The sequence below is a fragment of the Eucalyptus grandis genome, chromosome 7 (genome assembly GCF_016545825.1).
Source record: "Eucalyptus grandis isolate ANBG69807.140 chromosome 7, ASM1654582v1, whole genome shotgun sequence".
Taxonomy (NCBI): Eukaryota; Viridiplantae; Streptophyta; class Magnoliopsida; order Myrtales; family Myrtaceae; genus Eucalyptus; species Eucalyptus grandis.
Genome location: NC_052618.1, coordinates 10484010 through 10508742, shown reverse-complemented (window position 1 = coordinate 10508742; position 24733 = coordinate 10484010). Strand labels below are relative to the sequence as shown.

Here is a 24733-nt window from a genome sequence, read left to right as displayed (position 1 = left end):
GAAGTCGACGACTTGTGGGTTGATTGATGCCTAGCCAAAATCTTTATCATTAAATGAAACGTTGCCACTATGGAATGATGAGTCATTTGCTAGGACTTATTTTCGGGCCATGGTAACTGCAGTTCAATTGCGCGAAATGATATTTTGGGTCCGGATCGACCTTATCAAAATCGGATTTTTCTACTAGTACCGTAGGAGCATTGGTTTTTATTGATCGGAACCGACTGGCGATGGGACGTGATCGAGAGAAATGCATAGATTCAAGGACTTAAACGGAATAAATAGTTGATGATCACATCGAAGAAACCACGAAACTTCAGGGACTGCATGTCTTCTTCTTTCTAGAGGGTAAAAAAACATAAGAGGAGTGCATGGATACGGTGGCGGTACCGTGACTTCTCTGCAAAATGGATGCGTAATCTCTCGTTCTCGTTGCGGAGGTTGGAGTACTCTCACTGCGCTATCGAGCTCTCGTTCCATTCCCATCGAATTCCAGAGACGATAAAACATGGGTCGCGAATCGCTGATCTACAGCTTCGTGGCACGAGGCACCGCGGTGTTAGCAGAGTACGCTGAGTTCGGCGGGAAGTTCGCCAGCATCGCCTTGCAGTGCCTCCAGAAGCTCCCTCCCAGCACCGACCACTTCACTTACACCTGCGATGGCCACGCATTCAGCTACCTCGTCGACAGCGGCTTCAGTATGATCTCTCTCTCTCACTCTCTTCCGTAGCCGGTTGTCTCTCTTGTAGCTGCAATATCTCCGAGCTACGTGTGAAGGCTACTTGTGGTCGCGTTTTTCATAGTTTTCCTGGGACAAACTTGACTTGTTCATCTCAATTCCGCAGCATACTGCATCGTGGCAGTTGAGTCCATCAGTCGTCAGATTCCGATGGCCTTTCTCGAGAGAATCAAGGATGAGTTTACTAACAGATATGGCGGAGGAAAAACCGCGACCGCAGTGGCGCATAGCTTGGACAGAGAATTCGGGTAAACATCGCCATCTCTTCGTAAGTCCATGAATGTGACTTCTTTGTGCTTCATCACAGAATATGCTGATCGGAGCTTTGACATAGGCCTAAATTGAAGGAGCAAATGCAGTACTGCATGGATCATCCCGAAGAGATCAGCAAATTCGCCAAAGTGACAGCTCAGGTATCAGAAGTGAAGGGAGTCATGATGGAGTATATAGAAAAGGTGAGTCGGCATACGTTGTGCTAATACTCTACCGGGAAGTTAGAACTATGAGAAATCGGCGTGTAATGTCAGACTTATGTTGCTCTGTCATGTAGGTTCTGGATCGAGGTGAGAAGGTTGAGCTTCTGCTCGACAAGACGGAGAATCTTCGATCTCAGGTAAGCAGTCTACTGAGTGTGATTTCCATCCTGGAGCGATGTCGGCTTATCTTATTAAACGAGCTAATTATTGTATGTAAGAAGCAGGATCTGGTGTTCAGAAACTGAATGAGTCATGACAATTGGAGCCTTCTTCCAGTCTCCTGAACTGGCCGAGCTCCTAGTACGGCCTACTTATCTAGGTCATTCGACAATTTTAAATCGGAAGTATAGAAGTTTCGCCTATAAGTGAACAGTAATTCTTCCCTGTTCAAGTCTTGAATGCTCAATTGAGCAGATTACGTATCAAAATCCGGACAGCCTGAACTCGCATCATCTTCTCGCTCTAGTGCAAATGTTTCATTTCCTCACATCACTTCAGCCATCAAGTGCAGTTGTCGTGTCATCTAGTTTAGCGTCTTTAGGGCCATTAAATTGTTCAGGGAGAAGCTGATGGGCATGAACAATTGTTGGGTATTCCCAGTTCATTATCCTCTGCTCATATTCCTTTTCTTATTCCTTTGGCCATATAATTGAAATATTGTCCTAAATCACTTGACAATGAGTCATATATGATAGCTTAAGCTTTTGGATTGGATTTTCTAACGCCCATCATTTCCTGAAATTCAATAAATTTCTTGCTGCTGATCTACTTTTGATGCTATGTTGCTAGCTTTTGCATCAAATAAGAGCTCACTAAGAACTTTCCCATTATTATAAGAAGTGTTATTTGAACTTTTTAAAGGTTTAACTGCTACTGCTTTCCAATAGTCTGCTTTCATCTTCCCAGTCTTCTCATATAATATGTACGAAGGAGCGGAAATCAGTGATTAATTTGGAGATAGAACAAAGACTACCGTCTTTTGGTATGATTGAATTAAGGATCTCGACATCTGACTGATGTGCATTTTCTACTTTTAGGCGCAAGATTTCCGGCAGCAAGCGACCCGAATCAGAAGGAAGATGTGGCTACAGAACATGAAAATAAAGCCGATAGTTCTCGGCATTGTCGTCGCTTTGATTCTGATCATACTCATGTCCATCATTTGTGGTGCCTTCAGGTGTGGTGGCAAATAATGGAGTGATTGTAGATTTGATATTCTTTAAAACCTCTATAAGTTTTTTCTTTCTATACACACAAGTCCTCATTTTTCCTGTAGTATAATGGAATAAATTGCTTGTATAGCTTTGTATACTTGGAAGAGTTCTCTGATCCAGCTGCACAAAAATTGTGACATCAATAGTACTGATTCGAATTAAACCTGACATACTAAGGCCCCCTGTTTGTTTAACTTTGGGGAAATGGCTTTGCATTTCCCAAGGATCCTTGAGAGAATGAGCATTTTGGGAAGGGAAGTGTGTTTGGAAACTAATTTTATGTGTTTGTTTTGCAAAGCTATTTCAAAGTAAAAGAAAATGAAAAAAAAGAAAAGGGAGGAGGAGATGCAGCTGGTGATCGTGAGGGTGTGGCTGGTGGTGGTGGCGCTGGTGGTGGCGAGGAGGCAGTGGCGGTGGCGGGAGCAGCTCGCTGAGTTTGCTCGCGACGCCTTGGGTGGCACCGACCTCGAGCGACGCCCGAGTCGCGCGACCTAGGGCGTAGCCTAAGGTCGCGCGGCCTCAGCGACGCGCTGAGGTCGAGCGACCGTGGCGTCGCCCGAGGTCGCGCGGCCACAGCGGCGTCGCCCGAGGTCGAGCGACCCGGGCGACGTCGCCCGAGGTCGCGCGACCCAGGCGACGCAGCCTTGAGGCCGCGCGACCTGCGGCGTCGCTGGTCGCTCGACCTCGGGGCGCGACCCGGGCGTCGCCTCGAGGTCGCGTGGCCTCGGCGACGGCGCTTGCCAGGTCGCTCGATCCGATCGATGCCCGAGGTCGCCCGACCTCGAGCCACCCGCCCGAGGTTGCGCGACCTCGGCGAGGCATCCCGCAGCCTCGCTTGCGGTTGAGCGCCATCAACTCGCGAAACTCGGCCGACTCTCAAAGCGGGGAAGAAGAACCGAACGGGGAAGATGATGGTGGGGAAGAAGAATGAATAGTGACTTAGGCATTCTGAAAATGGCAAAGCTGAAAGCAGCCCTACCCCAACATTGGGCTTTCAGCTTGTGGAATGCTCACATTCCACCAAGGAGCATTCGAAAGTTTTGCCAAACACAAAAATTTTCCCCCAAGGGGCTTTGGGGGCCCCTTGGGAAAGTCCAACCAAACGGGCCTCACTCCTTATGTTTAAGACAATGGAAAATCCAACGAAAGTCTCAAATTTTGTATAGGATGCGATAAATCATGGATTTTTCAATAGGTGCAATCAAGCCGCAAACCTTTTAAAATGGTGTATTAAATCTTTAGAGAGAAAACTTTCATGTCAAAACTGGAGCTTATCATGAAACTGTGGTCCTAGAATTTAAAAAATTAATTAGGACATTTCCAATGATTCTTAATATTTGTAAAGATTGTGTGTATATCTCTTTTTGGTTATGCATATATTGATTAATATGTTAACTTAAATAGTCACACAATAAAACTTATAAACAGGCTTATGTATTTTTTTAACAATATTTCATTTTATCATTCATCCTCTTGCAAATTTTCCCAGTGAAAGTTGTTAATTTTTTTCATTGTGTCATCTTTCAAATCTTAATCTTTTTCATGGTGTCATCTTTCAACTCTCAAAAGCTTTGTAGAAGAATTTAGCATTAGGAACAAGAGTAAAAATGTCTCATCAATAGATTTTTGACCTAATCGGACGTTATAAGGATTTATTAGCCAATTACCTCAAGAAAGGTACGTTTTTTGTCAAAAGGGACGTGAAAATAAAACTCGTGTGGTAGTATAATGAGAGGCGTTATATGATGTGCATGACAGGTCTTGTGAGGACGTCTTCTATTTATACTGAAATCGCTGTGTCTTGTGGTATGAGTTAGGTGGGTCTTGAGACTTGAGATTCCCACTAGGACGCGTGCAATGGGTTTTGGAGAATTTTATCCTAAAGCTGGAAAAAAGAGGTGTCCCCTTTCAAATGTTTCCTTCTAAACACCCCGTCTTCATTACGCTATACTGACTCTAACGAGATTCCTAGCTTTGACCGGCATTATATAGCTTGGTCTTATAAGGTTGCATTTATCGAGGGGTTAGGGTAAGGATGATTTAACTTCAGGTATTAGTTTTGACTCCCATATCCTGTAAAGAGGCAGGATAAAAGTGTGAAAGTGAGAATTAAAGTAGGGATATAATATAGCTTGTTTATATGATATAGTTCATATTGGTTTTTTCATTTTTTTCCATCATATTTTTAATTTTGGTAATTTTTCATTTTTAATTTGATAATAGATTTAACTTGACCAACATTTATTCTTATGAACATATTTAAGTAGGTTACATGGTCGGGCATGGATTTTGATCTTGTCCCGTTTATGCGGCCAACGAAGAACAAAGCCCATGGGAGACTAGGGCTTGGACCGATATTCACAAAATGAAGTTGGCCCGTCTCAGTTTTGTGTGTCTAACTCATTGTACAAAGAGGCGAATAAGCTTGTAGATTGGGTGGCAAAGGCCTTTGAAAATAATAACTCCACACTACTTATCCTCGAAGTCTATGTTGGATATTTTAGTTTATGATGTTCACAAACTTGCTTTGAGTCAATGAAATTATTTGTATTTCTGAACAAAGAAAAAAGTTTGCATCTCTATTGGATGCCATGGCAATGAAAAAAAGAGGAATCAATAGAGGACTCGGATACTCGTGCCAATGTTGAGTTACATATTCCCTTACATCTCTGAGAAGAAGCATGTTGGTATTTGTGGAAGCTCGATGTTTGATGTGTGTGAAATATGGCTAGGAAACAATAAAGATATGTATATCAAAAGGCCTATTATGGCAAGGAAGTACAACGGAACAAAGAGAAAGAAAGGCTTTTATCATTCTAATTGGTATTACAAAAGGAAGGAGAATTTTGCTCTTGGTTTGAGTGAGTAAGATGGACATCTACTCTCTATTTATAGTCCTACGTCACCAACTTACCCATGAAAAATGCTAAAGTCAGAGATTTTTCTACTACTCTTAAACTTAGCTAGCTCTATCATAGAGCTTTATGAACCGACTTTCAAGTCAAATATCTCTGCCTTTATGTAGAGATAATTTTATGTTCTTTTTCTATGCATATTTAGTGGACTCCAAACTTTTTTGTTGCCGCCCAAACAGTAGATTTTTTGTAGGATTTTTCTAGACTTTTCTAGACTCTAGAAATTGGATCATCATTGTAACATTCTCGATTTCGACTCTTATTTTGGTCCCAACTAGGAGGCTAAGCTAGATAAGCCTTAGGTTAGTCAAATGTTCCTAGAAAATAAGTGTGAACAAGTGTGAAATGTATTAAATGAGGATGATGGATGTAAAGATTATGTGTCCCTATAGCCTAGCCTAGTTATAACCCTAAACTAAGTAGGAGATCTTGGAGGCCAAGAAATGGACTACATATCTATTGGAAGAAAGAGCAAGTAAGTCAAACATTCTTAGACAAGCTAATAGCACATTAATTACATTTGGCTTCTAATTATTCAATGTCGGGATGAAGTGTCTAAGCTAACCTAGGACTTAGTTGAAAACTTTGAAGGTAAGGATGCTCGACAATTAATGCTTCTTGACCAAGTGGGACGCATCCTATTTCCAATTAAGACCGCCACATTTGATTTTCGAAATTACTGGACTTGTGCTATTTGCCAATTTACACAGATTTTTTTGGTGAGAATTTAAAGAAACTTCCTTCATGAAAGTTGTTCTAAACATCTTGATCTAAAACATACTTATAGTTCATAGTTTTTTGAGGTCAAATGGTAGGGGCGAAGGCCCAATCATTCACCATTTGGAACCTGTCCCATGTAGTGAAAACGATGATCGGGTTATCTTCTCGAATTTTTATAAAATTTTCCTTTCAAATTTAATCATGCTTCATTCATGAAAGTTTTAAACAACATCCATATCTACAATATATTAAAATTTCAAAGAGTTTTGTGAAGATTTTGATTTTGAAATGAGTCTCTCTCTCTAACGGTTGAATATGCTCGACGGACGAATTCTTAGGTTGTATTCGGTGAATTTCTACTCTTCCCACGGCATGAATTTGGATAAGTTTTCTTCATAAAAAATGTTTCTTAAGATCTTCTTGACAACATATTAAAAGTACACAATTTTTCGAGCCCATTTGATAAAGTAATGACATTGATTTCAAAAGTTGATTGAAACTGTTATTCAACTTAGAATGAGAGGTCACACGCCAAACTTGGAGAGGAATGGGTTGCATGCCCAACTTGAGGGGCAAGCCATCTAGAGTCTTCTTGGACTGGGATAAAGACACATTAAATGCTTTTGGACTATAGTGCATTAATGCTAGGTTGAGTCATAAGGCTTAGATGTCCCCTAATTAATATAGTCATTATTACAAAGATGAATCAAACCCCAAATGGCCCAATAAGATATAACTTTTTTGAATTCAACCCTTATTTGGTTAGATTAGTAGGCCAAAGATTGGTATGCCAATGGTGGGACTAGGCCATGAGCTAGCCTAAGAGTCGGTCATGAGCGGAGTAGCTTATTCGGGGATCGGCAACCCAAGGATTGGTTATAGAGTATTTGATCACGGAAAGATTATTCAATCATAAGGATCGATTGTGGGACAATTCCGCACCACCACGAATCGGTGGACGGTCGTGGCTCGACCTTGCTTAGTAATTGTACCGGTTGTGGGTGATTCTGCCCGGTTGTTGTACTGGTCATGGATGATCATGGACCAATTCGATTTGACCGTGAATTGAGGCAGATCAATTGATCCTACATGATTACATGATGGCCGAGAACTGACCATAGATCAAATAAACTCAACGTGGTTCAGTGTCAGATTGGCCATAAATTGTGGCGCAGGACATTGGACTGACCTGCGGACCAACAAGGGGATCAGTCGACCAATCTAAGGCCTGGCCCTTGGACCTTGTTGCGAGCCTTTTCTCGATAGAGGGGAAATCTGAACTTGGTTTCACCAGTTAAGCCTGGTTGCATTCGGCTTTATCCCATCATGGCTTAGGAACGAACCTCAGGCCAAATAAGATAATCGATCGTGATTGGACTCGATTGACTCCCGTTCAAAGAGATGGCCTTCTAACTTGATATTTCCCATGATGTATTTAATGTCCTTGGAAGGTGGCTTATTAATACATGATGATTAAGTAGGACACTTGACCCCATTAACTTTACTCTTAAATGTAATCATTAAATTTTGAATGGTTAAATGTCAAGAGGGGGTGAGTCATAAGCTCATTAATGGTAGGGAGCGACTCATAACCTATAAAAATGATGATAAGGGATCTTGAAGATCAAGTAGTGCGCCACCCCTTCTCCTTAGGCTTGCCACTTAAGGTTTCATAGGTTTTGACTCTTTAGATTCTCAAAATCCCTAGACTTTTGCCATTTTCCAATTTTATAGAGCTTTTTGTACTTTGAATTTGGAAAAACTTCCTTCATGAATCTTCTTCAAGGTTTGCCGGTCGCTAACCTTAAAACAATTGGCAACCGGGCTAGACGAGGGCCGGCAACCTCGTTAGAGCGTTGTTGGCCCTCGGTGAGGCCCGTCGGCAACTAGCTGAGGCTTGGCTGAGCTTGCCCAATCAACGATTAGGCTTGACCTCTGGCCAGGGCGAAGCAGACCTTGCGGTGGCCTGACGAGGTTGAGTCGCGTTGGTGGCTAAGCGAGCTTGGTCGAGCCAAATCTGGGCAAGGTCGAGCCTCAGCCAGGTGAGCCTTGCCAATGGTTGGGCGAGCCTCCTCGGCAGGCGAGGCTCACCATGGTCGGGGAGGCCCGCCAAGCCTTGCCCCGGCCTAGTGTGTGACATCTTGAAATTTCAATTTTATTTTCAATTAAACAATTCGAGACTTTCATCGATGCGCCTATAATGCTATTCTTAGAGTTGATCACTCATGGGATAACTATACTATTTGAGAAAGTTATTAAGGGATTTTTATGCAGTAGATTTAGGAATTCGATCATGAATCGACTACTCGACCGTGCTTATCTGCAGAAATCATTACGGCACAGTTAAAAGTCGATTAGAGATCGTAGATAGGTTGGTTCGATAGAGATTTGTGGCTAAACATGGATGATTCCACCAAATTACAAAATTCTTGTTGACCGGTACTAGACTAATTTTTCTGTTGTTTTGGTACTCTGTGTCCGTATTTGAAATCTCAAGATTTTCACGACCACCGAGAGTTGGCAATGTGTCGAAGAGGTTCATTGTGGCTCGAAGATAATCGACCACGGGTAGTTTGCATTACATATTTCTGAAAGCTACCTGGTAGGCTAGGTCAAGCTAAAATTGCGCCAGATTGAAATTAACCGCGAATTTGAATCTGTTTTCAAATTGAAAGTTTAGCTATGTCACGAGTCATCTTAGAACTTTGACTCATTCTTCAAGATTTTTCTGAACCGAGATTTTTGGCGAAAAATCAATATAGGGCCGTTTTCGATTGGAAAATTCAGGGGATCATTTTTGATTGCGTTGTTGGGATGCAAATTGGTTCTAATGGCAATAAAAAATACCAATTTGATCGAGGACTTGACGGTGGAATTTTTTAGGGCTGAATTGAATTAATTCAAGTGAGGATTGAAGAAGATTTGGGGAATTTATGCCCAAAATTCGTAGCCCCCATGCCCCTTAACTTTTGGACCACTTCCAAGGCTTCTAGAGGAAGTTTTGAGGCTAGAAAATTGTTGAGGAAGCCAACAGCCATGATGAGGCCTTGGTCAAAGGGACAAGAAAATAGATAGGAGACCAAGGTGGCCCCCTCAAGCCTTGTTGTTCCCTCCTCCTTCCCCTTGCCGTCGACCCCCCCAAATTTTCAGACCTAAGAACTACAAAATTTTAGAGAAACCGAGCTCAGCCCCTCCCCTCACCATCGACCAGCCGTGCCCGCCCGTTTGAAGCCATTGCGCCCCACTTTGCTGTCCGCCGATCACGCGTCTACCCACATGCCGCGAGTGCCCGTTCGCCTGTGTGAGCTCGTCTAGCCGTGTCTCGAGCCGCTCGCCACGCCGAAGCTCCTGGATGCCGTTTAGCCACCGCTTGCCATCATGAAGCCCCGCCCGGACTCACATAAGCTCCACCGCTCATCTTTGGCCATTTCTAGCTCAACCAACCTTCAAAGCAGCTCCTTGACTCACCGACTGAACCGAGACCCACTGGGTCTTGAAGCTTCGAGGTCCTTTTCCGAGCCTTTCCCGATCTCGAAAGGTGTCCCCGCTTTAGAGTTTGTCGATCATCTTTGTCTTGCCGTCCTAGTGAACTCACTGGCTCACAAATCCAGTGAGTTTACTCACTAATCTCCGCTTAGAGAGTTAATTATGCTTAAGGGTTGATTATTTTAAGTTAAGCATGGATTATGTGGTTAGTTAGAATAGATTAGCAATTTAATTAATCGTTATTCCATGTCAGGTGGTTAGAATAGCATAATTAGAGTTTAGATTAGCCGTAGTATTTATCTAGAGTGATTTGAAAATTTTTTGAGCTCGTTTTATTTAATTAGGCTTTTCCGGCCTAAGTTGCATTTTTGGGTATTTATTTAATTAATTTTTGTAATTATTTAATTAAATATTATTTTCGAAATTAGACTGGATAGCTCTGGTGATCGGAATTTCGTCATTGCAATGGTGTGTTTGGATTATTTATCCGAGTGCTAATTTGTGTTGATTGAGTGATATTGTAATTTTTGGAATATATTCCAAAATTGAGTAATTTTTGTTTTTAATTAGAAAATACTGCATCACATTACAACTCCAAAAATGTGTTTGTGAACTATTGAAATTAGTAGGATCTTCAAAAGGAAAAATATTGTATTTTGGTTAATGCTAATCGTGTACCCACACACGATTATTTTTATCGGAAATGATAAAAGTGGTGAGATTATTGATTGATCAGAACGGTGTACTATATCAGCCTACGAGCTTTGATATATTGGCTTAGAGTGAGTAGTATACTGGTATACTATATCAACTTACGGGCTTTGATATATCAACCTAGTGTGAGCAATATACCTTAGCAGCTTCTGGTGAGCATTGTCAGTATACTATTTATCAGCTTAGAGTGGGCTATACTATCTATCTTTAGCTTAGTGTGAGCAGTCCTTGATGTGATTGGACTTTATAGATAGTATTGATTGGGTTGATTGAGAGATGGTCTTGATGACATGGAATCGACTGGTTTGATTGATCGATGGCTCGATTTGATTTGACGAATTGAATTGCTGAATGATTGATTGAATGGTTGAATCGTACTGACTTGCAGGAAAGGACTGAGGCAAAGGTAAGTCCTTTGACTTGTGCTTGTACTTAAGCAGCCCTTAGGGCGTATTTTCTTCCTAGTCGGGACTTAAGGGGTGAACTTGCTGAGACATCATCTCACCCCGTTGTGTGATAACATTTTCAAGTTCTTAGATGGCAGCTCCTCCTGAGCATTTTGGACAATTGAAGAAGGTCACTGAACAGAAGTGTTTTATTCCGCTTCATGAAAATCCAAAGGGACGGATCTATGAGCTCGTGAAGTCCGTGATCTGGGTTGATGCGGATCTACCCTACAAGGTACCCCGTTAATACAGATCATGGTATCATTAGGAGCAGAATGGACAGAGAGAGGATCCCATATTGGAGTCTGAGGTCCCTATGTATGTGTTGGAGGTTGCTTTTGGGAAAGGTACGGCCATCCCACCAGTTGGTTCAGTGGTGGACTTGTGTTTGTTGGAGCCAAGGACCCTAGAGTATTCAGTCGAAGATTCGACTTATTAGAGGATCCGTAGCCTCTACCCCCCCCACCTCGCCTTTGCAAACCTTATATAGATTGGCTCGTATTGTAAATGACATAGCTTGATATGTATATAATGGTGTGGGTTGGTTCAAAGGAAAATTATGGCTCTATTTTTCTATCCCATTTTGTTGTTATTTGGGGATTAATTATTCACTTCCGCATGCGCATAAAAATGAATGAGTCGGTGACGCATCTTTAGACGTTGCTATTTAATCGACCATTGAGGGATATGCATGCGCTCGGAAGATCGGGGTGTGATATAGTGAGCCTTCGTCAAGCTTGTCAGACCTTGACTAATTGATCACTGGCGACAAGTGGTGGTGGGCGGTAGTGGTGGCAGTCGGTAAGTGGCGACAGCGGCAACAATGGTTGAAGAAGAAGAGAGAGGGAAGAAGAAGAAAGAAGAGAAAATAGAAAAAATAGGTTGGCTTGATTATGGAATTGTTACCGGGAGCAAAGAATCAACTTTTTTATTACTTCTCAATTTTGTTTCAAATTTATTTTCGGGAACAAAAAAATAAAAATTTGTTCCCATTTACCAAATGTATTTCTATTTCAAATTTACTTCCGAGAACAAAAAAAAAAAAGTTTCACTGTTTGGCCGGTTGCCAAACGTGCCCTTAGTGTTTTCATTACCCTAATAAGAGAATTTTAATTACTTGGAACAATCTTGAATAATTCATAATAAATCATACTTTAAATGTTAACATTGTCATAAGAAAAGCGATTATTAGAGAGAGTTTTTATTTTTAAGATGGTTTCTCTAGGTCAAAACACCTTTAATATTAAGATGTTAAGACATTGATATTTACTTGTTATTTTCAGGATCAGATCCAACTGTCGAAATCGATCTATTGAATTTAGAATCGTGCTTAAGCCGAGCCGAAAATGAACCATTCAATATGATTTGGCTAGAGAACAATCATAACATCCAAGTTTGAATCCAGTAGTCAGAAGTCAAGTTTGATTTTTCACTAGTTAAATATAAAAGTAATATTGTCGTATTAGTTAGCAACTTTTACATATTTGAAAAGTTAGTGTAGACGCCTCACCAGTCACTAGCCAAACTTTAGTGCATTCAATGATTTCTTGAATTTTCATAAAATGTTATTAAGACTTTGTTTATCTCGCAGAAAATAAATCATTTGCAAAATATATTCCTAAAAATCATTGATTGTATCATCCAAAATAATTTGCTAACTGAAATTTTTTTCATTATAGACAATAATTTATATCTAAATATTTTCGTTAATGATAAAAATATTTTTCGTTCAGTAATTTTTTTAAGCGATACAATTGATTATTTTTTGAATTTTTTTTATCAATTTTTTTCACTTTTCACAAAATAAATGGAGTTTAGATCGTCGAGCAAATACGACCAAGAACGAAAATGGTCAAGCAAATAACTTGACAACCAGCCAAAAAGGATTCACCTGTTTTCTTTGCCTGATCTGATCAGACCGTGGATATCAATTCATCGGTATTAAGCTTCCAATCGAAGTGGGCCGAAATTGATATGGCCCATTTCCAAGCCCACTTACGTTGTCGGCTATATGTGCCCAAAAACTGAATTTGGACACAACTGATTTGTGCTAGTGATAGGACGTTTGCCTAGGAAAGATGGGGTTAAGTGGCAGCCAAAGCGTCTCATTCCATCGTTTGCTTCCTGGAAGTTTCATTGACATTAGGGATCAACTCCATGCTACCTTTTCTACTCTTCCACACTATCTTTCACATTGAAGGTGCGACCCGCTTGATTGCTTTTTTCGAAACGTTTATTTTAAGATTCTTACACCATGCACGAAACGTTTGGATTTAGAGATGCAAACACATCATTACTTAGCATGATGCGTGACTCAATTGTATCGTTGCTCCAATGTAGTTTTTTCCAAACTTATGTTTTATGTGATTGAGTCATTGAATCCGAATAATTTTTTCAATTAAATCCATCCGTCTCCATTTCCAACAAATTGAAGCCGACGACTCGCGGATCCATTGATGCCTAGCCAAAATCTCTATCACTCAATGAAACATTGCCATCATGGAATGATGAGTGATTTACTCGGACTTATTTTTGGGCCATTGTAACTACAATTTGATCGCGCAAACTGATATTTTGAGATTGGACTGACCCTACTTCACATCGGGTTTTTCTACCACTACCGGCTACATCGATTTTAATCGACCGAAACCGAACGGTGACCGACATGATTGAGAGAAATGTATAAATTCAACGACTTAAACAGGATAAGTAGTTGATGATCCCATTGAAGAGACTACGCAGCTTCGGGGACTGCATGTCTTCTTCTTCCGAGAGGGCAAAAATAACATAAAAAGAGTGCATGGATACAGTGGCGGAACCGTGACTTTCTCTGCAAAATGGATGCGTAATCTCTCGTTCTCGTTGCGGAGGTTGGAGTGCTCTCACTGCGCTATCGAGCTCTTGTTCCATTCCCATCGAATTCCAGAGACGATAAAACATGGGTCGCGAATCGCTGATCTACAGCTTCGTGGCACGAGGCACCGCGGTGTTAGCAGAGTACGCTGAGTTCGGTGGGAAGTTCGCCGGCATCGCCTTGCAGTGCCTCCAGAAGCTCCCTCTCAGCACCGACCACTTCACTTACATCTGCGATGGCCACACATTCAGCTACCTCATCGACAGCAGCTTCAGTATGATCTCTCTCTCTCTCTCTCTCTCGTAGCTGGTTGTCTCTCTTATAGCTGCAATAGCTCCGAGCTACGTGTGAAGGCTACTTGTGGTCGCGTTTTTTACAGTTTTCCTTGGACAAACTTGACTTGGCCATCTCAATTCCGCAGCATACTGCGTCGTGGCAGTTGAGTCCATTGGTCGTCAGATTCCGATGGCCTTTCTCGAGAGAATCAAGGACGAGTTTGCTAACAGATATGGCGGAGGAAAGGCTGTGACTGCAGTGGCACATAGCTTGGACAGAGAATTCGGGTAAACATCGCTATTTCCTCGTAAGTCCATGAATGTGACTTCTTTGTGCTACATCACACGATATGCTGATCGGAGCTTTGACATAGGCCTAAACTGAAGGAGCAAATGCGGTACTGCGTGGATCATCCCGAAGAGATCAGCAAACTTGCCAAAGTGAAAGCTCAGGCATCAGAAGTGAAAGGAGTTATGATGGAGTATGTAGAAAGGTGAGTCGGCATACCTGGTGCTATACTCTACCACTAAGTTAGAACCATGAGAAATTGGCGTGTATTGTCGGACTTATGTTGCTTTGTCATGTAGGTTCTGGATCGAGGTGAGAAAGTTGAGCTTTTGCTCGACAAGACGGAGAATCTTCGATCTCAGGTAAGCAGTCTACCGTGTGTGATTCTCATCCTGGAGCGATGCCGGCTTATCTTATTAAACGAGCTAATTATTGTATGTAAGAAGCAGGATCTGGTGTTCAGAAACTGAATGAGTCATGACAATTAGAGCCTTCTTCCAGTCTCCTGAACTGGTCGAGCTACTAGTACGGCCTACTTTTCTGGGTCATCCGACAATTTTAAATCGGAAGTATAGAAGTTTGCCAATAAGTGAACAGTAATTCTTCCCTGTTCAAGTCTTGAATGCTCAATTGAGCAGAATATGTATCAAAATCCGGACAGCCTGAAATCGCATCATCTTCTCGCTCTAGTGCAAATGTTTCATTTCCTCATATCACTTCAGCCTAGATGCTTTATCAAGTGCAGTTGTCGTGTCATCTAGTTTAGTGTCTTTAGGGCCATTAAATAGTTCAGGGAGAAGCTGATGGACATGAACAATGTTGGGTATTCCCAGTTCAGTATCCTCTGCTTGTATTCCTTTTGCCGTATTGTTGAAATATTGTCCTAAATCACTTGACAATGAGTCATATATGACAGCTTCAGCTTTTAGATTGGATTTTCTAACACCCATCATTTTCTGAAATTCAATAAATTTCTTGCTGCTGATCTACTTTTGATGCTATGTTGCTAGCTTTTGCATCAAATAAGAGCTCACTAAGAACTTTCCCACTATTATAAGAAGTGTTATTTGAACTTTTTAAAGGTTTAACTGCTACTGCTTTCCAATAGTTTGCTTTCATCTTCCCAGTCTTCTCACATAAAATGTACGGAAGGAGCGGAAATCGGTGATTAATTTGGAGATAGAACAAAGACTACCGTCTTTCGGTATGATTGAATTAAGGATCTTGGCATCCGATTGATGTGCATTTTCTACTTTTAGGCGCAAGATTTCCGGCAGCAGGCAACCCAAATCAGAAGGAGGATGTGGCTGCAAAACATGAAAATAAAGCCGATAGTTCTTGGCATTGTCGTCGCTTTGATTGTGATCATAGTCCTGTCCATCATTTGCGGTGCCTTCAGGTGTGGTGGCAAATAATGGAGTGATTGTAGATTTGATATTCTTTAAAACCTCTATAAGTTTTTTCTTTCTATACACACAAGTCCTCATTTTTCCTGTAGGATAATGGAATAAATTGGTTGTATAGCTCTGTATGCTTGGAAGCGTTCTCTGATCCACCTGCACAACATTGTGACATCAATAGTACTGATTCGAATTAAACCTGACATACTAAACCCTTATGTTTAGGACAATGGAAAAATCCATTGAAAGTCTCAAATTTTGTACAAGATGCGATAAATTATGGATTTTCAATAGGTACAATCAAGCCACCAACCTTTTAAAATGGTGTATTAAATCTTTAGAGAGAAAACTTTCAAGTCAAAACTAGAGCTTACCATGGCACGGTGGTCCTAGAATTTAAAAAATTAATTAGGACATTTCCAATGATTTTTAATATTTGTGTGTACATCTCTTTTTGGTTATGCATATATTGATTAATATGTTAACTTAAATAGTCATACAATAAAACTTATAAACAGGCTTATGTATTTTTTAACAGTATTTCATTTTATCATTTATCCTCTTCCAAATTTTCCCAGAGAAAGTTGTTAATTTTTTTGTTCATCGTGTCATCTTTCAATTCTTAATCTTTTTTCATGGTGTCATCTTTCAACTCTCAAAAGCTTTGTAGAAGAATTTAGCATTAGGGACAAGAGTAAAAATGTCTCATCAATAGATTTTTGACCAAATCGGACGTTATAAGGATTTATTAGCCAATTACCTCAAGAAAAAGGTACGTTTTTTTGTCAAAACGGATGTGAAAATAAAACTCGTGTGGTAGTATAATGAGAGGCGTTATATGATGTGCATGACAGGTCTTGTGAGGACGTCTTCTATTTATACTGAAATCGCTGTGTCTTGTGGTATGAGTTAGGTGGGTCTTGAGACTTGAGATTCCCACTAGGACGTGTGGAATGGGTTTTGGAGAATTTTATCCTAAAGCTGGAAAAAAGAGGTGTCCCCTTTCAAATGTTTCCTTCTAAACACTCCGTCTTCATCACGCTATGCTGACTCTAACGAGATTCCTAGCTTTGACCGGCATTATATAGCTTAGTCTTATAAGCATTGCATTTATCAAAAGGTTGGGGTGGGTACGATTTAATTTCAGGTATTAGTTTCGACTCCCATATCTTGCAAAGAGGCAAGACAAAAGTGTGAAAGTGAGAATTAAAGTAGGGATGTAATAGAACTGATAAAAAAAAAAAAATTACCAACAGACATGCGCCCCTGCTAATAAAGGGATTTGAGGGGTGAGGCCGAAGGATACCGGGTCAGGACGATTCCCGTTAGTGCCGCACACACATGTACATAGGAGAGAGAGGAGTGAGAGGAAAAAAAGGGCGGCTAAGTAGATTGCACTAATTGTTGAGTTTCACCTCTTTCTTTAACCCAAGGGCGTGCTGGGTTGCTCGAGTAAAACGTCGGATAATATAAATTATCCTATTCGGCGTTTGGAGACAACTCGGATTTGGATTAGTCTGGATAAGTTCGAATGAATCTCGAATGACTTGTCCCAACACCAGGGGAAGGAGAATTTTATCCCATACGAATTGAAATTATTTAAACAAAAAAAGAAAAGAAAATAATTAAAGAGAAAGAGAGAAAAGAAGGGAGAATCGAAGAATCCATTCTCTACCCTAAGCGAAGCCTAAACCAGTGCCTCCTTTGCCGTCGCCGGTGGTTACATCCCTTCGGCGACTATTACCAATACATAAGGCGAATTTTAATGCCGTAGAAGTATATATCCTTATTTACCCTAAAAGTAGGTCAAGATTTTGACATTAATCTAACATAATATAAATATGATGCTATTACAATTTTACTTTGATTGTATTATAAATGAAACTTGCAAAAATATTCTTAGAAAACCAGCTTATGCTATAATTGAATTTTGTTAGTACTTTGAACTACCCAATAGTAAATAAAAGCAATGTTGTATTTACTTTCGTAAATAATATGCGATACAATCGTATTAGAATTTCTTAGTTTACTAATAAAAAGATATAAACTGTTGAAAGTTGAAGTGCTTTAGCTAAGTATAATGGGAAGTTATACTTGTCAAATGAGCGAGTTGGGCTGGGTTAGGTCGGGTTGAGTCTGAGTTAGTAAAAAACGGGTCCAATTATGTGATATATTTTCAGGGTAGAATTACCAAACAAGTCATAAACTTATTATAATTATGTCGATTCAGTGTTAAATATTTTATAATTGTATCAATTCAATCCATTGGCCAATTTTTTAGCCAGGTTGGCACTAATGTGTACGCTTGACCATTGCCGACATGGAAATTTTTAATAATGTTTTTTTTTTTTTTTTGAAAATTTTAAAAAATTCTGTATTTTTCCCTTTCCTTTTAAGTGCGTTTCTTTTTCTTTTCCTTTTCTTTTCCTCTTCTTCATTCTTTTGCTTCTTTGCCCATAGTGGCCGGCAAAGCTCTAGTGAGGCTCGTTGGCCACTGGGTAAGGGTCACAAAGCCCTCATCAATCGTCAACGAGGGTCGCGGTCCTCACCATGGCCTTGTCGCTGCAGGTGAAGGCGACCTCACTCATGGCCCCCAGGCCTCGCCCAAATTTGGGGGAGGCCTTTGTGACCATTGCCAAGTTGTTGGTGAGATTTTTTTGGGGGGGAACAAAGCCTCTGTTACCTTTTGGGAGGCCTATGCCCCATAGAAACTCTCTCTCTCTCTCAAACTCTACAGTTTTTCAGTTCGGCTTTCTTTCTACTCGGTGCACTAGCTCTACATAACTACAAGTGGGGGGAGAATGAGACTTGCTTGAATGTCAAGTTTATACCTTTGGTGGGTCGCAAGACCTCGTGTTGAGCTCCTCTCGTCATCTACAATCAAGTTGTTGACAATGATGACATCAAAAGGTCGTCTCAAGGTCTGAAAATGCCTCCTACATTTGGCCTGTCCATTGAGATTTCCATGAGATCTTAAAGGCCATAATGGCTAAATCAGGTAATCAATGGTGGTTCGGAGACCTTAGAAATTTGGCAGTGAGAGAAGAGACAGTGAAGGAGAGAGTGTTTTCGATCAGCAAATAGAGAAAGCAAAGATGGTCGTGGATGACACGAAGGAGAAAGTGGTGAGACAAGGAGGAGGCGACCATGATGACAGGTAGCCGTAACGACCGAAGAAGGTGGCTAATGGTGAAGAAAGAGAGAGGATTGGTTGAGTAGGAAGACTTGACAAGGATAATTAGACAATGTGATAAGCACACCGACGAGTGCAACAAATATGCATCCATGTTCCCTTTTTATGATCATGTCTCATTTATGTTTTTGTTAACTTTGTATCTCTATCGACAAAAAAAAAAAAAAAAAAAAAGAAAAAAGAAAAACCCTATAATTCAATGACATAGCAAAGAAAAAAAATAAAAGAAAAGGAGGTTTGCAAAAGAGGTAGGGGGCCACACATGGTGGTAGCCGGTGTCGGCAACATGACCACAACATAATTTGGTTTGCAATGTCGCCCGAATTCGATCAAGCATGGCTTCCAATTGATAGTGAGGTCACTCTCAACAGCGACTTCGAGAGTTAGCCTTGACCTCATGATCTTGTGATAAGGTTGCCTCCCTCTCCTTGCCTTTGGATTTGATCAACTTGGTCTCCAATTGACCGCGGGCTCTCGGTTAAGCACGGCATTAAGAGTTGGCTCGTGACCTCACGGTGAGGTCACATTCTAGTACACGAGCGTGCATAGAGAGAGGTAAGGGCAATGGCCCAGCCATGATAATTAAGCAATGCATCGATCCACATTGGCATCGAAATGAAAAGAATTGGACAAATAAGCCAATTCATCAAATTTTACATGATTACTTGGTGGAAATAGGTAGACTTAACTCCATACATCCACTTTCCACGATTACAAAATGTAATAATAAAAAACACACATAATAGGTATGGGTAGGCAGACTATTTAGGGAGACATTGATGTAAATTTGCTAGCACTGCCTTTACACAATGATTTTCACTACTAGTGAAAAATTTCCAAGACAAAATGAGAAAACTGACTTAGCTACATACCTGTTATCCTCTCTTCGGTTTCATAACTCACCTTGATCGAGTGTAATTTCCTTATTGCCTCAGTCATGTCCATCCGATTTGGTGGTGATTCCACCGAACATGCGACTCCAACTTCGAATACAGAGATAATGCAATCTCTGATTTTCATCTCTTGTTGTCGATCACTAGCTTCACTCCAAAGCCTTAAGTCTACAATGTCCATTGCTCGATCCGGAAGAGCCATTCGAATGAAGTTGTGGAGGTTAAGATGGTGTCCAAAGGCCTCTTCAGTGGGTCTCTTTCCTGTGAACATCTCCAATAATAGAATGCCATAACTGTATGCATCCCCAAGTGTGGAAACCTTATGTCCCATGCCATACTCTGAAAATTTCATCAAGACATTAATAGGAACAAACATACACTTTTTTTTCTTGAAGTCAATTGTTTAGAAAAAGCTTCTAAGTCACATGGGATTTTGCTTGATGTCCATTTGCAAGAGCTTGCCAAAGAAAATTGTGAGGGATCGCGCCTATTGCGCCCAACATAGAGAGATGGCTTGCAAGCCCCCACTCACTTCACAATCGGGCCCCCTATGCATGGCAGAGGCCAAGGGATCCTCTGCCAGAGCAAGGCAGAGGGTCCCAAAGCCCCCTACTAGTTTTTTGCTTTCATTTCTACCTGTTTAATTTTTGTTTAGTTTATTGTATATGGCTGATGTTTAGCGCCTGTCGTGTGAACTCTTATAAAGAGCATTAACCATTGATAAATGCATCAACGGTAGAGAAATAGGATTTTAGAATTCATAAAGTGCACCAAAGGTTAGTTAACAACATATAAACTCTTCTTCTCCAAAACTACTAAGTGTAACCAAAGTTGTCACATGTTTGCTACACAAATTGCCTAAACATCAAAAGTGGATTTGTCCTCTAGTAGGATACGGGTGAAAATAGAAAAAGAAGAAAATGTGTTGGGTTAAGGCCTTGGCAGAAGTCTATGTGTTAACTAAATTTGAATAGTTGTTTTTTTAACTGGAAACATATGGGATCCACATGAGGCTCGTCATTTTCGTGATACAAATTATGTTTAATACCTATACCGCACTTTCTTTTATGCAAAGATGAGAAGAAAATGCCTAGAAGAACAGGAAAAAAATGAACACGGTGGGGGGAGGGGAAGAAGAGACTTAGAGTGATTTGTTGACGGTGATGGATTTATACTTGTAAATGCGTAAATTTGTCTTAATATGCTTTAACCAATAAGTCTAGGGAAAGTGATAGTTGGGTAGAGCCCACCGTGTTGTGAATTAGTGTATCCTCCAACGGTTTCTGGCATAAATGTCATGTCATCTAATATATTTTTCTAATATTAAATTATTGGTCATGAAAGGGTCTGCCGTAAAGGAAAAATTACTTATTGTTAAGACCTTAAGTCATAATATTCCAAAATAGATTAATCTGTTTTAATGGCATGAACGTGATATGAGACAAAATACAGATTATAGAAAGAAATATAAATATGAGATGATACGATAGGCTTAATCTATTTATTCACATGGATTCACAAGTTTTGTCTAAAAATTTTCCACTCATTGATCAAAATTACGATGGTTTATTCTCATCTTAATTTAAAATACAATTAGGGCAAGCTACTATTAACCTTTTTGTACAAAAAGATATGTATTTTCTTTTTCTGTGAAAGCTATTATTAGCAGAAAGAGGAATTGAGTTGTGAGAAAGAGGTGTCAGAGCATACAAATCATAACATAACATCAAGAATAATTGTTTAGTCAAACTTTTGGCACTCACATATTACTATCGCAATCAAATAAAAACTAATCAAGAAAATATGACAGTTTCATACCAGGAGGCACATAGCCAATGGATCCTCTGACTGCGGTTGAAGTTGAACTACCTTGGTCTTGAACTTCTATGGCTTCCATAGACACTGTTGAAATGATCTTTGCAAGTCCGAAATCTCCAACTCGAGCCATCATGTTATTGTCTAGAAGCACATTACTCGGCTTCAGATCTCCATGGACGATGGTTGGGTAGCAACTCTTGTGTAGATATTCGATTGCAGTAGCTATGTCAATGGCGATATTTAATCTTTGCACTAGTCTCAGATTTCTCGATTCGCTACACTCATCATCTTGTCCTATAGTTCCAGGGTGCAGCCACTCCTCCAAGCTCTCATTAGCCATGAACTCATATATTAGAGCTTTGAAGTCATTGCCACAAAAGTCCACGCCCGAACAGACACTTAGTATCTTCACGAGATTTCGATGTCTAATGGTTCCTAGAGTTCGACATTCAGAGATAAAGCTCCTTGAAGCACCTCTTTGCATTAGATTGAGCACCTTCGTCGCCACCGTGGCACCTCCATCAAGAATCCCCTTATAAACTGTGCCATATCCCCCTTTACCAATCAAATTGGTCTCAGAGAATCTGTTAGTCGCTCTCAGGAGTTCTTCATAAGAAATCCTCAAGAATTGGTTCTCGAAAGATAATGAAGTGGAGGCATTGGTTGTTGTCTGCTTCTTTTTGCGATAAAAGATAGACAGACATAGGAACAACAAAGCTAAACATAACAAACTGCCAGCTACCACATATATTACTCTAGCCTTGGTTGAAGAAGACTTCGTAGAGCTTGGTGATTTGCAAAGAGGAAGCTTCAGACCGGGAACACCTCCACAGAGTTCTGTATTTCCATAAATGGATACAGAACTTACATTAAGAAAAAGTCCACCCTTTGGAACTTGTCCTTCTAGTTGATTGAAGGACAAATTCAAGTACATGAGTAGCGTGAGCTCTGCGAGAAAGCTCGGGATTGGACCAGAAAAATTATTATTGGAAAGGTCCAACTTTTGTAGACCTCGTAATGGGCGAAAAGCTTCGGGGATTTGACCATGAAAAGAATTAGCTTCTAAGTAAAGTTTCTCCAATACCAAGCACTCGCTGATGGACGTTGGAATTAAGCCGGTCAATCCGTTGTAAGACAAATCTATTATGCCAAGATTCTTTAAAGATCCAACTTGCAATGGAAGAGATCCACTTAAATTATTATTTGCTAAGCTAAAGAGGATCGACAGGGAAGAAAGACCCACGATTTCGACAGGAATTGAGCCAATTAGGTTATTGTTCGAAAGATCAAGTGAAATTAATTGCTTGCAGTTGCCAAGACTTTGCGGTATGTAGCCTTGGAAAATGTTATCGGAAAGGTCAAGCAAATTTAACGACGTAATGTTACCAATCAAAGACGGTATCTCTCCAGTAAACATGTTACCGCCTAAGAAAAGGCTCTGCAAGTTGGAAAGTGCTCCGATGGAATGAGGAATGCAATCAGTGAGAAAATTATACCTTAAACTCAGATAAGACAAGTTGAAGAGATTTCCGAGGGCTAAAGGAATAGATCCTTGGATCCGATTCTTTCCAAAAGAAATTCGCTTAATGCTGGTGGAGAGATTGGAGATGGATCTCGGCAACGATCCGTGAATCAAGTTCCTATTCATACTAAGAGTATCTAAGTTGGAACAATTAACTAAAGAAGAAATAAAACTCAAGTCATCCTGCAAGTGGTTACTAGCAAATGAAATCAAGAAAAGGCCCTTTAGCCTTCCTAAATTTTTCGGTATTGGCCCATGGAAATTGTTCATGGAAAGAGCGAGTAACCTAAGACCTGTGGCATTCGTTAACGTTGACGGAATCATCCCAGTGAACAAGTTATTACTGCCACCAAATATTTGGAGAGAAGGAGAAGTGGTGCCGACATCATTGAAAAGCTTCCCGACAACTGGTTATAACGAACATCGAATAAAAAAAGGTCGAGATGTTTAAAATCCCTGCTGGAACCTCACCGGTTAGTTTGTTGAGAGCTAGTTGGAAAAATGTCAATTTCTTGAGTCTGGACAATTCTGCAGGTATTTCTCCACTTAACACGTTCTTTGCCAGTGAGAGATGGTCTAGCAGCGAAAGGTTTCCAATCGAACGAGGAATAGGACCTAGAAGACTGTTCCGAGTCAAGCCCAAGAATTTAAGTCTTGTTAAAGAACCAAGATGGGAATGAATTCCCCCCACAAGTTGGTTATCTATGAGATTCAGGATCTCGAGGTTCGAGCAGCGGGAAAGATTGGACGGTATCGGCCCGCCAAATGAGTTGTTACTAAGAAAAAGAACACGTAGGTGAAGCAAGTTGCTGATTTGTGGTGGGATTTCGCCATGGAAGCTGTTGTTCTGCAGAATTATAACCCTTAGAAAAGAGAGGTTACCTACTTGAGGAGATAGGAAGCCTTTCAAGCCTTGTGATCTAAGGACCAGGGATGTGACCCTCCCAGGATGTCTTTTGCTGCACAAAACACCTTGCCACTCACAATGATGAGTAGAATCATTCCAAGAGCTCAAGACTCCGAATGGGTCTTCGTTTATTCCATTTTTGAAGGAGGCTAACGTGAGCCGATCTGTTTGGTTTTGCGAGTATGCTACAAAGATTGTGATTGAGCTCCACCACCACAAGAGAATAGAGTTGAGAATAAGAAACAGTTGTTTCCTCATCTCGTCTTGTGATCCACTTTCAATTTGAGCTGAATTTATAAACCTCCGCTCTATGCACAAATCAATTATTGATTAACTCCATCATGGAAAGTTCCATAAACTTTCTCTCTCCTGAAGACTGAAGATCGAAGACTGAATAAATTATTGTGAATAATGTGGAAACTAACAAATCTTGCAATTAATTAATGCGGAATCACAGGAGAAATAAACGAGAAACAATAAAGAATTTTTGAGATTTACATGATTCTTTCCGAAAATTGATACCTACGCAACTGGAAGAGTAAGCAGCTATAATCCACTGATACTCGGAGAACCATAGAGTTATAATTGCTCGCAAGTTCGAGTGTTATAATTGCTTGTAAGTTTGAGTGTCTTCCACGCCTTGATTACGTCTAAACTCACAGTAGTTATTGATAGAACAACTCATCGTGCGACTCACGTCACAAGATCCACCGTTTTTAGAACTCTGTGCGATAAAAGAGAGCGTCACTGGTGCGTCCCCTATTTTTCTTCGCTAAAGAGAGAGTCCACTTGCGCGGGGATATAAAATAGAGACTTGAGCAGTAGGTCTCCTTCAGGATAATGTACGCCTTGAGTGGAGTCTTGACTACTGT

General features: G+C 40.5%; 4 protein-coding genes and 1 long non-coding RNA gene across 5 annotated transcripts; 4 read left to right on the top strand and 1 right to left on the bottom strand.

Moving 5' to 3' along the window:
* Positions 1 to 508: 508 nt before the first annotated feature.
* LOC120295833 (putative vesicle-associated membrane protein 726) lies at positions 509 to 991 on the top strand. The gene is made up of 2 exons (XM_039317427.1): positions 509 to 698; positions 846 to 991. Exons 1-2 carry the CDS (start codon positions 509 to 511, stop codon positions 989 to 991), a joined length of 336 nt encoding a protein of 111 aa, XP_039173361.1.
* On the top strand, positions 852 to 2519 carry LOC120295510 (vesicle-associated membrane protein 722-like). The gene is made up of 3 exons (XM_039316718.1): positions 852 to 1194; positions 1290 to 1352; positions 2253 to 2519. The coding sequence occupies exons 1-3, from the start codon at positions 1093 to 1095 to the stop codon at positions 2406 to 2408; spliced, it is 321 nt and encodes a 106-aa protein (XP_039172652.1). The 5' UTR covers positions 852 to 1092; the 3' UTR covers positions 2409 to 2519.
* An 11023-nt stretch (positions 2520 to 13542) lies between these two features.
* Positions 13543 to 14337, top strand: LOC104452717 (putative vesicle-associated membrane protein 726). Its single transcript, XM_010067186.3, has 3 exons — positions 13543 to 13838; positions 13986 to 14127; positions 14214 to 14337. The coding sequence occupies exons 1-3, from the start codon at positions 13649 to 13651 to the stop codon at positions 14335 to 14337; spliced, it is 456 nt and encodes a 151-aa protein (XP_010065488.2). The 5' UTR covers positions 13543 to 13648.
* A 42-nt stretch (positions 14338 to 14379) lies between these two features.
* Positions 14380 to 15731, top strand: LOC120295511. The gene is made up of 2 exons (XR_005552908.1): positions 14380 to 14490; positions 15388 to 15731. It is a non-coding gene; the product is annotated as an uncharacterized LOC120295511 (long non-coding RNA).
* Positions 15732 to 19585: 3854 nt separating this feature from the next.
* Positions 19586 to 22849, bottom strand: LOC104455011 (probable LRR receptor-like serine/threonine-protein kinase At3g47570). Its single transcript, XM_039317426.1, has 2 exons — positions 21433 to 22849; positions 19586 to 19953 (listed from the first exon to the last, which is right to left on the bottom strand). The coding sequence occupies exons 1-2, from the start codon at positions 22847 to 22849 to the stop codon at positions 19586 to 19588; spliced, it is 1785 nt and encodes a 594-aa protein (XP_039173360.1).
* Between the last annotated feature and the right edge of the window lie 1884 nt (positions 22850 to 24733).